The 12,906-nt window shown below is 42.9% G+C and overlaps 1 protein-coding gene across 5 annotated transcripts in view; it reads left to right on the top strand.

Moving 5' to 3' along the window:
• SON (SON DNA and RNA binding protein) overlaps positions 1–12,906 on the top strand; it is a 33,275-nt gene that overhangs the window by 4,538 nt on the left and 15,831 nt on the right. For 3 of the 5 annotated variants that reach the window (XM_047874502.1, XM_047874503.1, XM_047874504.1), the window contains exons 3-6: positions 1,072–7,017; positions 8,859–9,019; positions 10,944–11,090; positions 11,268–11,456. In XM_047874502.1, the coding sequence (XP_047730458.1) occupies positions 1,072–7,017; positions 8,859–9,019; positions 10,944–11,090; positions 11,268–11,456 (6,443 nt within the window). Of the gene's footprint in view, positions 1–1,071; positions 7,018–8,858; positions 9,020–9,248; positions 10,778–10,943; positions 11,091–11,267; positions 11,457–11,563; positions 12,378–12,906 lie in introns of those variants that run through there. The other 2 variants (XM_047874505.1, XM_047874506.1) reach the window with 2 other exon arrangements.

A 12,906-nucleotide genomic window follows, 5' to 3' on the forward strand; every position in this document is an offset into this window, starting at 1 on the left:
ATTAGCTTTTCTGCGATGACTAAAATTTATCTAATTGGATATTGGTATTAGAATAAATTTACCTGGTTGTAAAGTAGAGAAGAAGTTATTTTCTATTTCAGAAAAGTGCAGCGGTTTTAAGTTAAATGTAAAGAGGTAGAAGAATTTCTTTTCTAAGTGACTTATTTTTTAAGTAAAAACATTAAGATTATTTTGGCAATTTTAGAGGAGGGTTGGGGGGGAAAGGTGTTTATTAGAATGTAACACGGGTGTGATGAAGTAAAGCTCACGTTTGGTGTTGATGCTTTATGTTAGAATTGTTTAGCCCTTCGTATACTGCATAAAAGCACTCATTAGCATTTGCACGTATTAGCATTTTAACTTACTTTGTCCTCTAACTTTAGTAGACAGTGTCAGTAATTTGGCCAAGTCCATTCATCTAGTGAGTGGTGATTGAGTCAGGATTCAAAAAACAGTAAAAATTGTTTAATGAGTGTATCTTTTATAGCAATTTGAATTTTAACAACTGGTAATACAAAATATTCTTTGGTAAGTGTAGTTTGAAAGTATTTTGCCATGTTTTGAGAGTTGGAGAAAAAAGTTTTTTCAACGTTTATTTATTTTTGGGACAGAGAGAGACAGAGCATGAACGGGGGAGGGGCAGAGAGAGAGGGAGACACAGAATCTGAAACAGGCTCCAGGCTCTGAGCCATCAGCCCAGAGCCTGACGCGGGGCTCGAACTCACAGACCGCCAGATCGTGACCTGGCTGAAGTCGGATGCTTAACTGACTGCGCCACCCAGGCGCCCCAAAAGTTTTAAGCTTAATAAAACACAGTATAAGTCTTAAGTTTTTGTGATAAACTGATAATTTTTAAGTTGCTGATAATTTTAGATTTTAGTTGTAGAAAGAAATATTGGAAAAGTTTGTAGGTAATTGGTATATAGAAAATAGTTTACTTAGTGACTTTATTTAACAAAAAGTATTATATGATGGCATTTTAATATGGAATATGAGTCTCATTTATGTGATATATTTGAGTTTACATTGGGGAATGTTTGACAAATTAAAATCAGTTTCCCTTACTTTCAGACCTGAAAGAGGCCTCCAGAAAAAGTAGATGTGTGTCAGTACAAACAGATCCTACTGATGAAATTCCCACCAAAAAGTCAAAGAAGCATAAAAAGCACAAAAATAAAAAGAAGAAAAAGAAGAAAGAAAAGGAAAAAAAGTATAAGAGACAGCCAGAAGAATCTGAATCAAAGGCAAAATCACATCATGATGGGAACATAGATTTAGAATCGGATTCGTTTTTGAAGTTTGATTCTGAACCTTCCGCGATGGCACTGGAGCATTCTGTAAGAGCGTTTGGCCTTTCTGAGACCAGTGAATCTCCTGCAGTTGTGTTAGAACCTCCTGTGGTATCAATGGAGGTATCAGAGCCACATACCTTAGAAACTCTGAAGCCAGCTACAAAAACTGCGGAACTGTCAGTTGCATCAACATCCGTAATTTCAGTGCAGTCAGAGCAGTCTGTGGCAGTCACGCTGGAACCACCCATGACAAAGATTCTGGATTCCTTTACAATGGCACCAGTGCCCACTACAACAGTCGTGTTAAAGTCATCTGAGCCGGTTGTCACAATGTCTGTGGAATATCAGATGAAGCCTGTGCTGAAATCTTTGGATACCACACCTGCAGAGCAATCAAAGATGCTAGAACCGCCAGTAGCAAAAGGGCTAGAGCCATCGGAAACCCTTGTGGTATCATCCGAGATCACTGCTGAGGTGCACCCTGAGCCGAGTACATCAACAACAGTGGATTTTCCAGAGTCATCTGCAACTGAAGTGCTCAGATTGCCAGAGCAGCCTGTAGAAGTACCGTCGGAGATCGCAGATTCACCCATGACAAGACCACAGGAGTTGCCGGAGTTGCCGGAGTTGCCCAAGACCACAGCGTTGGAGCTGCCGGAGTCGTCGGTGGCCTCAGTGGTGGAGTTGCCGGGGCCACCTGCGACCTCCAAGCCGGAGTTGCAGGGGCCCCCTGTGACTCCATTGCTGGAGTTACCTGGGCCCTCTGCTACCCCGTTGCCAGAGTTGCCAGGCCCCCTTTCTACCCCAGTGTCTGAGTTGCTAGGGCCCCCTGCGACAGCAGTGCCTGAGTTGCCGGGGCCCTCTGTGACATCAGTGCCACAGTTGTCGCAGGAATTGCCAGGGCTTCCGGCACCATCCGTGGGGTTGGAGCCACCACAGGAGGTACCAGAGCCACCTGTGATGGCACAGGAGTTGCCAGGGCTGCCTGCGGTGACAGCAGCAGTAGAGTTGCCAGGGCAGCCTGCGGTAACGGTAGCAATGGAGTTGGCCGAACAACCTGTGACGACGTCAGAGTTGGAGCAGCCTGTGGGGATGACAACGGTGGAACATCCTGGGCAGCCTGAGGTGACGACGGCAGCAGGGTTGCTGGGGCAGCCTGAGGCAGCGATGGTGCTGGAGTTGCCAGGACAGCCAGTGGCAACGACAGCGCTGGAGTTGCCAGGGCAGCCTTCGGTGCCTGGGGTGCCAGAGTTGCCAGGGCTGCCTTCGGCAACTAGGGCGCTGGAGTTGTCAGGGCAGCCTGTGGCAACTGGGGCACTGGAGTTGCCTGGGCAGCTCATGGCAACGGGGGCACTGGAGTTCTCGGGGCAGTCTGGGGCAGCCGGAGCCCTGGAGCTTTTGGGGCAGCCTCTGGCAACAGGGGTGCTGGAGTTGCCAGGGCAGCCTGGGGCGCCAGAGTTGCCTGGGCAGCCTGTGGCAACTGTGGCGCTGGAGATCTCTGTTCAGTCTGTGGTGACAACAACGGAGCTGTCAACGATGACCGTGTCGCAGTCCCTGGAGGTGCCCTCGACGACAGCGCTGGAATCCTATAATACGGTAGCACAGGAGCTGCCTACTACATTAGTGGGGGAGACTTCTGTAACAGTAGGAGTGGATCCCTTGATGGCCCAGGAATCCCATATGTTAGCTTCTAACACCATGGAGACCCATATGTTAGCGTCCAACACCATGGACTCCCAAATGCTAGCATCCAACACCATGGATTCCCAGATGCTAGCGTCCAACACCATGGATTCCCAGATGTTAGCCTCTAGCACCATGGACTCCCAGATGTTAGCAACTAGCTCCATGGACTCCCAGATGTTAGCAACTAGCTCCATGGACTCCCAGATGTTAGCAACCAGCTCCATGGACTCTCAGATGTTAGCAACCAGCTCCATGGACTCCCAGATGTTAGCAACCAGCTCCATGGACTCCCAGATGTTAGCAACCAGTTCCATGGACTCTCAGATGTTAGCAACCAGCTCCATGGATTCCCAGATGTTAGCTACCAGCACTATGGATTCCCAGATGTTAGCGACCAGCACCATGGACTCCCAGATGTTAGCTACTAGCTCTATGGATTCTCAGATGTTAGCATCAGGCACTATGGACTCTCAAATGTTGGCCTCCGGCACCATGGATGCTCAGATGTTAGCATCTGGTACCATGGATGCCCAGATGTTAGCATCTAGTACCCAAGATTCTGCTATGTTGGGTTCAAAATCTCCTGATCCCTACAGGTTAGCTCAGGATCCTTACAGATTAGCTCAGGATCCCTATAGGTTAGGTCATGACCCTTATAGGTTAGGTCATGATGCCTACAGGTTAGGGCAGGACCCGTATAGATTAGGCCATGATCCCTACAGACTAACTCCTGATCCCTATAGGATGTCACCTAGACCCTATAGGATAGCACCCAGGTCCTATAGAATAGCCCCCAGGCCGTACAGGTTAGCACCAAGACCCCTGATGTTAGCATCTAGACGTTCTATGATGATGTCCTATGCTGCAGAACGTTCCATGATGTCATCTTACGAACGCTCTATGATGTCCTATGAGCGGTCTATGATGTCCCCTATGGCTGAGCGCTCTATGATGTCAGCCTATGAGCGCTCTATGATGTCAGCTTATGAGCGTTCTATGATGTCCCCTATGGCTGAGCGCTCTATGATGTCAGCTTATGAACGCTCTATGATGTCAGCTTACGAGCGCTCCATGATGTCCCCAATGGCTGACCGATCTATGATGTCCATGGGTGCCGACCGGTCTATGATGTCGTCCTACTCTGCTGCTGACCGGTCTATGATGTCATCGTACTCTGCAGCTGACCGATCTATGATGTCATCTTACACTGCTGATCGTTCAATGATGTCTATGGCAGCTGATTCTTACACCGATTCTTATACTGATACATATACGGAGGCATATATGGTGCCACCTTTGCCTCCTGAAGAGCCTCCAACAATGCCACCATTGCCACCTGAGGAGCCACCAATGACCCCACCTTTGCCTCCTGAGGAACCACCGGAGGGTCCAGCATTACCTACTGAGCAGTCAGCATTAACAGCTGAAAATACTTGGCCTACAGAGGTACCAGCATTACCTCCTGAAGAGTCTGTATCACTGTCTGAACCTTCTGTGAGTCAAAGTGAGATTTCAGAGCCTTCGACATTGCCTGCTAATTATTCAGTGTCAGCATCAGATCCTTCAGTGTTAGCATCAGAGGCTGCTGTTACTGTTCCAGAACCACCATTAGAGCCAGAGTCTTCGGTTACATCAACACCCATAGAGTCTGCGGTAGTAGCAGAAGAGCATCAAATTGTTCCAGAGAGACCAGTGACTTACATGGTATCTGAAACTCCCATGATGTCAGCTGAACCAACTGTATTAACATCAGAACCTTCAGTTATGTCTGAGACAGCAGAAACTTTTGATTCCATGAAAGCTTCAGGACATGTTGCCTCAGAGGTATCTCAGTCCCTCCTGGAGTCAGCTGCGACTAATCCAGAGCCATCACAGAGTGCTCTAGAGCTGCCAGCCATGGCTGTCTCAGAGCTACCAGCTGTGGCTGTCCCAGAGCCACCAACTGGGACTGTTCCAGAGCCCCCAGCTGTGACTGTCTTGGAGACCCCAGCCATGGCTATCCCGGACCCAACAGCTATGGTGGTCTCTGACTCAACAGCTGTGGCTATTCCAGACCCACCCACAGCTGAGGCTGTCCCAGAGACTGTGGCCTTGGCTGAGTCAGAGAATGTTACCATTTCTGTGCCAGTTGTTTCTGCCCTGGAGCCTAGTGTGCCTGTCCTGGAACCAGCAGTGTCAGTACCTCAGGCTAATGCAGTTGTTTCAGAACCATCTGTTTCAGTGCAAGAATCCACTGTGATAATTTCAGAGCCTGCTATCACTGTCTCAGAACAGACCCAAATAATACCGACTGAGATAGTTGCAGAGTCTACACCAATGATACTGGAGTCTGATGTTATAAAAGGAGTGAATTTACTATCTGGTGATCAAATTCTTACTCCAGAGATTGGCATGCAGGAGATTCCCATGCATTCAGATGAAGAGCCGCATGCTGAAGGACACCTGAAGAATGACCCTTATGAAAGTGATCATGGTACAAATATAGACCTTAACATAAATAATCACTTAGTTGCTAAAGGGATGGAACATGACACAGTGTCTGCTGCCGCCACTGGTGCTGTTGGTGAAATTGGTGAAGGGAATATTTTATCCATCGGTGAGACTAAACAATGCACAGTATTGGATACATGCTCTAGTGTTAGCGAAGCTGATGGAGGAACTCTATCTTCTGCTGGTCCCTTTGCTCTTGAACCTGATGCAGTGGGAACCAGTAAGGGTATTGAATTTGCTACAGCATCTGCTCTCACTTCAGTTAGTAAATATGATGTTGAAGTATCTTTAACCACTCAAGATACTGAACACGACATGATAATTTCCACTAGTCCCAGTGGTGGTAGTGAAGCTGACATAGAGGGACCTTTGCCTGCTAAAGACATTCATCTCGATTTACCATCTAATAACTTTATTAGTAAGGATGCAGAAGGACCATTACCTATAAAAGAGTGTGACCAGACATTAGCAGTTGCTCTCAGCCCTAAAGAAAGTAGTGGAGAAGATAAAGAAGTACCTCTCCCTACTAAAGAGATACTCTCTGATTCAGGATTTTCTGCCAATATTGATGATATTAATGAAGCAGATTTAGTGAGACCATTACTTCCTAAGGACATGGAACGTCTTACAAGCCTTAGAGCTGGTATTGAAGGACCTTTACTTGCAAGTGAGGTTGAACGTGACAAATCTGCTGCCAGTCCAGTCGTAATCAGTATACCAGAAAGAGCTTCAGAGTCCTCTTCAGAGGAAAAAGATGATTATGAGATTTTTGTAAAAGTTAAGGACACACATGAGAAAAGTAAGAAAAACAAGAACCGGGACAAAGGTGAGAAAGAAAAGAAAAGAGACTCCTCATTAAGATCTCGAAGTAAGCGTTCCAAGTCTTCTGAGCATAAATCACGCAAGCGTACCAGTGAATCTCGTTCTAGGGCAAGGAAGAGATCATCCAAATCTAAGTCTCATCGCTCTCAGACACGTTCAAGGTCACGTTCAAGACGCAGGAGGAGGAGCAGCAGGTCAAGGTCAAAGTCCAGAGGAAGGCGATCTGTATCAAAAGAGAAGCGTAAAAGATCTCCAAAGCACAGGTCTAAGTCTAGGGAAAGAAAAAGAAAGAGATCAAGTTCCAGGGATAACCGGAAAACAGTTAGAGCTCGAAGTCGCACCCCAAGTCGTCGGAGTCGGAGTCACACTCCTAGTCGGCGAAGAAGATCTAGATCTGTGGGGAGGAGGAGCTTTAGTATTTCCCCAAGCCGCCGCAGCCGCACCCCAAGCCGCCGCAGTCGCACCCCAAGCCGCCGCAGCCGCACCCCAAGCCGCCGCAGCCGTACCCCAAGCCGCCGCAGCCGCACCCCTAGCCGCCGCAGCCGCACCCCAAGCCGCCGGAGAAGATCAAGGTCTGTGGTAAGGAGACGAAGCTTTAGTATCTCACCAGTAAGATTAAGGAGATCGCGAACACCTTTGAGAAGAAGGTTTAGCAGATCTCCCATTCGTCGTAAACGATCCAGGTCTTCTGAGAGAGGCAGATCACCTAAACGTCTGACGGATTTGAGTAAGTAATTTTAAAATTTATTGGCATTGTAATAGAGGATGATAAAAATCCATTTTTTCTGATCTTTGAGTCAAATGGAATATTTTGGGTTATTGGCTTAGGTAAATATTTCTATCTTTAAATTTCTATATAGGTGGCTCTTGGGCAACATGGGTTTGAACTGGATGGGTCCACTTATACGTGAATTTTTTGATAAAGTATTAGTATTGTAAACGTGTTTTCCTTAATGGTTTTCTTAATGTTTTTTGTAGCAGACAGCATGTAATACATATGCAAAACATATGTTAGCTGTTTATGTTATTAGTAATAAGGCTTCCAGTCAGTGGTGTACTATCCGTAGTTAAGTTTTGGGGGAGTCAAAAGTACATGCCATTTTCAAGTATGACGGTATCAGTGCCTTTAACCCCTCTTGTTCAAGGGTCAACTGTAATTAGATTATGGGTTTTAGAAAACTTAGGGATAAGTAAATTAGTAATTAGAGTTAAAAAGATGTGCTTTGGAGTGTATTAGAACCAAGGTGTTTACATACTTGAATGTTTTTACATACTTGAAGTTTGAACTATTTCCTGTAACAAAATGGAAAGTAGAAGTCTAGTTAAAGATAAGGCTGGTATACGCTGAGCTTGTTTTACTGCATGTATGCCAACATAGATCCTTGAACACAAGCCTGAAATTACAGTGTGTATTTTTTTTTTAAATAAGTTCCATGATTGAAAATGGCAACACAGGGCTGTTAAATGTGTGCAAAGGTAACTCTGGTTGGTATAACGGGTAATGAAAGTGAGTAGGGAATTTTGCACGGTGGGGAGTTCTTTTTTATCTGGGTTGGTGATAATAGCAAAATAAGGTTTTAAGTTTATTAGAGTGACTTTAGTATTTTAATAATCTGCCTTTTAAAATAGAGTGCTCTAGTTCCCTTTGATTTAACAAGTGTGCAGGGATGATTAAAAGTGGATAGATAGTGCATGACTACCTGCAATAATGGATAATTTATCATTATGTCAGTAGATTTGACATTTCCAGGTCAGGGTTGTCTAAAGAAAAAGACCTGAACAGTAAGGGAAAATTCATTCAGTTAAGCAAAAGTTGGGTTGTTGGTTTTTTGTTTGTTTTTTTTTTTAATTTAGAGAGGGAGAGAGAGTGCACCCGCACAAGTGGGAGAGAGAATCTCAAATAGGCTCCATGCTCAGAGCCTGACACTGGGCTCAATCCCATGATGCTGGTATCATGACCTGAGCCAAAATCCAGAGTTGGATGCTTAACCAACCCAGGCGCCCCGAGTTCTTTTTTTTTTTTTTTTAATTTTTATTTACAGAATTACATCTTTGAAGTGATTACAAGTTAGTAGAGGAGATGTGGATAAAATGCATGTATGTCTGTTTTACCAAGTAGTAACCTGCCAGAAAGCAGAATGTGATGATTACTTGTATAGTTAGGACACTTTTGAGCACACTGAAGAGGAGTGTTAAATTCTGGCTTGTTAGAAGAGGTTGAATTTGGGCTTAAAGAGTGATTTAAAATGTCATATTAGAAGGAAAGTAATTTTAAGGGCATGATACTTTTGGAAAACAAAGAGGGCTGTGCAGGTGTATGTGTGTGTCTTAGAGTGTCTGGCAGGGTTCTGTAATTTAGCTATTGTGTGTAGTGTGTGAATGGGAAGCCAAACGTGGACTTAATCGGGGCATTTGCTTAAAAACTGACTTGGAAGAGTGATTTGATCACAACTGTATGTTAGGGCAGAAAATTGATGCCTTTAATTTTGTTAGTGTATAAGATTTTAGATAGAACAAAATGTGTTTATTAGTCTTATGGGAAAACTGCTTATATTTTTCCTCTTCCAGACAAGGCTCAATTACTTGAAATAGCCAAAGCTAATGCAGCTGCCATGTGTGCTAAGGCTGGTGTTCCTTTACCGCCAAACCTAAAGCCTGCACCTCCACCTACAATAGAAGAGAAAGTTGCTAAAAAGTCAGGAGGAGCTACCATAGAAGAACTAACTGAGGTAAGCTAGACAGAATTTGTTTACATTCTTAAGTGGATTATTTCAGTGATGTTGACTCTGGAGCGTGCCAAAACCCGAATTGTGGGCTGAACTGATAATGGCTGGCACCGAGTGGCCAAAACCCGAAATACAGATGTGGCAGCGGCAGAAGCTCTGTTTAGCAGGCCATTATCCGGGATGGCTAAGCTCCGCTAGCTAAAAGTTACTTCCCATTACTTTTGCTTTCCAGTTTTAGAAGCCAAACTGACTGAGGAGTGGGACGGTTCGTTTGAATGGAGGAGGTGTTGAGTGAGCAACACGCAGAAGCTCGCCTACAGTTTCGTTTCCATTCACGACGTGTTCACTGATCGCCACGAGTGTACTGCATATACGCAAAGACACAGACAATCTTCAGAAATGATCTTTTGCCACCGGAGCTTGGAAATTAATGAGAATAGCTGGCCATTGCCTGAAAGGAACTTCTTACGCATCAACATTTCGGGTTTTGGCTGTTTGGTACCAGCCATTGGTGATAATGGCCGGCCATTATCAGTTCTTCCTGCGGTTCGGGTTTTGGCAGTAACATATATTTTAGACACACTTGTTTCTGTTTTTAAGAATTTGATCTTTTCAATTGAGGCTTTTTTTGGCTTTGTTTTGTTAATATTATTTTTATTATTTTTTTTTTTTTTTTGGGAGGACGCTGAAATACTGCTGCTAGGATCCAGAAATACCACACTGTTTCATATATTGAAACTTGTTATTGGCTAGCCTTATGCCAGCCTGCCACTGTTAATATATTCTGTTCCCCTTGGTTACAGGCTTGGTATACTCTGTGTTTTTTGGCCAATTGAGCTTTTTATCCTATTGTAACATTTTCAATTGATAATGGATGTGACAAATTCTGCTTGTATAGACAAGTCCACCCAAATTTACTCTGACCTTTTTATAAAGCCATGTAATGGAGTCTATTCCTTAGCTTCTCAGGAAGGAATTGACTTTGCTTTATGTGTCAGACTTCATCAGTTAACACCCTCTCCATCATGCCTTATTTTCCATTCTTGAGTTTTGTTCCTTTAGAGACTCAACCTACAAAACACTTATGGAGAGACACATGACCATCTAGCCCAATTGTACATGTTTCAAAGTTTTTATTTTGCCATGCATTTGGGGGTTCATATAGTTTCTTAATGTTTCCTCACTTAGATTTATTGAAATATGAATTACAACTTCTTTTTTAATTTAAGGACTTAGTGAAGGCTTCTATTACTTGCTCATCAAATCTAAGCTCCTTCTCTAAAACCTTGTGAACACTTAGTGTTTCCCTGTATGTTTTTAAGCCTCGTTTTCAGCCCTCTTGTTCCTTCTAATACAAGTTTCTCACCTTTTTACCACCATCTAACTATGATGACTCTTTTTTCTTTTCCTGCCAGTCCTTGTTCTTTAACTATGAAAATCTGGCTTAGAACTCTTCAAGGAATAGCCCTTGGTTATCAAATTCTGCCTGATTCTGTTTTCTCTTAAGCTTTTATTCTTTCAGCACTTATGTATTCCATTTGTATTATATCATTTTGCACTTGTTAATTGTGTTGCTCTGTAAAAGCGTTCCTCAATTATTTCATGTGTATGTAATTCTGTTTCTTGAACTAGATTGTAAGCTCCTTGGGAGCAGGGACCATGTCTTCTACTTTTTTTTTTTTTTTTTGTATTCCCTGGACAGTGCCCAGTACAGTGCTCTGCACATAGTAGGTGCTCAATAAATGTTGTTGACTGACTGAACAGCTAGAGTGTGTTTAAATAATAGCCAATAAGCTAAGCTACTTACCTACAACCTGTTTATCTTGTTTTATTTCTGAAAGTTGATTTTATGTGTTTTTTGATTTTTTAAAAAAACTACATGTTCCACATAAAGTGTAAGATTTATCTTTTGTTTTTATTTTTTAAGAAATGCAAACAGATCGCACAGAGTAAAGAAGATGATGATGTAATAGTGAATAAGCCTCATGTTTCGGATGAAGAGGAAGAAGAACCTCCTTTTTATCATCATCCCTTTAAACTCAGTGAACCCAAACCCATTTTTTTCAATCTGAATGTGAGTATTAGTGTTTATGGTTTGATGAAATAGCATAGGGACTATTTAAATAAAACTCAAACGGAATTAAATTGTTTTAATGTTTTATTAAATACCGTGAGAAATAGTGAACAGTTATTTTCAGATTATGTTGAAAAACCTCTTAAGTGTTAATTAAGGAAACACATTATGTTTTAGATTGCTGCAGCAAAACCAACTCCACCAAAAAGCCAGGTAACATTAACAAAAGAGTTTCCTGTGTCATCTGGATCTCAACATCGAAAAAAAGAAGCAGATAGTGTTTATGGAGAGTGGGTTCCTGTAGAGAAGAATGGTGAAGAGAACAAAGATGATGATAATGTTTTCAGCAGCAATTTGCCCTCTGAGGTAAGTAAGAGGAATATTGTGTTTTTTTGTTTTTTGTTTTTAATACCTGAATCTCCCATTTTATTGTTACTTTATATCTGATTTGGCTTCTGTTTCACTCTTCTTAGGGCCGGGTTAAACGGCAGGGCCGGGTTAGACGACAGATGAAACAACCCGCAGCTTCTCATTTGACAGTAACTCGATGCAATTCACTTTGTGGAACCAAGCCACAAAGTGAAAAGCATCGAATTGCAGAGAACAGTGTTATCACATCCCTACCCAACATTGGGCCCTCCTTGCACTTATGGGAAGGTAGCCCAAGGTACAACTATTTAGCTTCCCGTTTTGCTTCGAGGCTCTATAGCTCTAGATTTTGGTGGTAGCAAATTTACTGGGTGGAGGGATTGAGCAGAGAGAGGCAGATCCTCAGGTTCAACACAAGAACTGGATTGGAAAAGGTCACTGTAGGCTGATGTGTGAGCATCTTGGATATATAACATAGCCCATTGCCCTTAAATAATGGTTTCTCTTACTATTTTTTTGGGTTGTCAGATAGCCTTTAATTTTAATCATTTTCCCTTCCCTGTGCTACCTTGGCCCTTTGGAATTCTTGTGTTTAACCTAATGCTCAGCCTTGGTACTCCATTTCCCTTCTCCTTCCCCTCTTTGCTACTATTAAAAGTTGGAGAAGTGGAATTCACACCTTGAAATTTCCATGAGGCTATAGTTGTATCTTGTCAAAATGACGCAGTAATAACACCAAGTGTCAAAACAACCCCATTAAAATGCTGACTGATTAAATAATGTGCTGCTAAATATAGTGCACATGAAAACAGCAAGATTGTATATATATGTAAATATATATATATATATATCTGTATCTTTGTATGTATCTCTGTATCTGTACCTTTGCTGTATCTTTTAATAAACAGTTTACTTTTATTTAACTTGTTGTGCAAAATCACGCTTGGGGGATCTGGGAGGGTGGAGACTTACTAGGGTGGGTGGGAGTTTTAAATGATACTATAGATTAGTTATCACCTCTTGCCCTTGGTTCCAAAGCCCAGATGTTTGTCCAAGGACTGGACTAGATAATCTGATGCCCTTACAACGTGGGACTTCTTCCCCACTTCCTTTTCTTGCAGTTCTGGGATATGTAGGTCAGAGAGACCTGTTCTCTCCACCTCAGGCTCCTTGCATTGGCCATATCGTCTTCCACTAAACACCTCCATTATTACAAATAAATCCTGTTGTTTATAAAATCAGAAAGTGAACAGAACCCAAATCAGAATTCTTTTGATAGTATTTTTTTTCCCCTGAGCTATTCACAGGTGACATTTTTTATTGTGCTTTTTTGATCGGCATTTTAAGAGAGAGCAAGTTCTATACAATGAAGCTGGACACACTAATTAACCAATGCAATTTATGGTCACCAGTGATGATTTGTATTTATGTGGGATTCAGTAGTTGA

The sequence above is a fragment of the Prionailurus viverrinus genome, chromosome C2 (genome assembly GCF_022837055.1).
Source record: "Prionailurus viverrinus isolate Anna chromosome C2, UM_Priviv_1.0, whole genome shotgun sequence".
Classification (NCBI taxonomy): domain Eukaryota; kingdom Metazoa; phylum Chordata; class Mammalia; order Carnivora; family Felidae; genus Prionailurus; species Prionailurus viverrinus.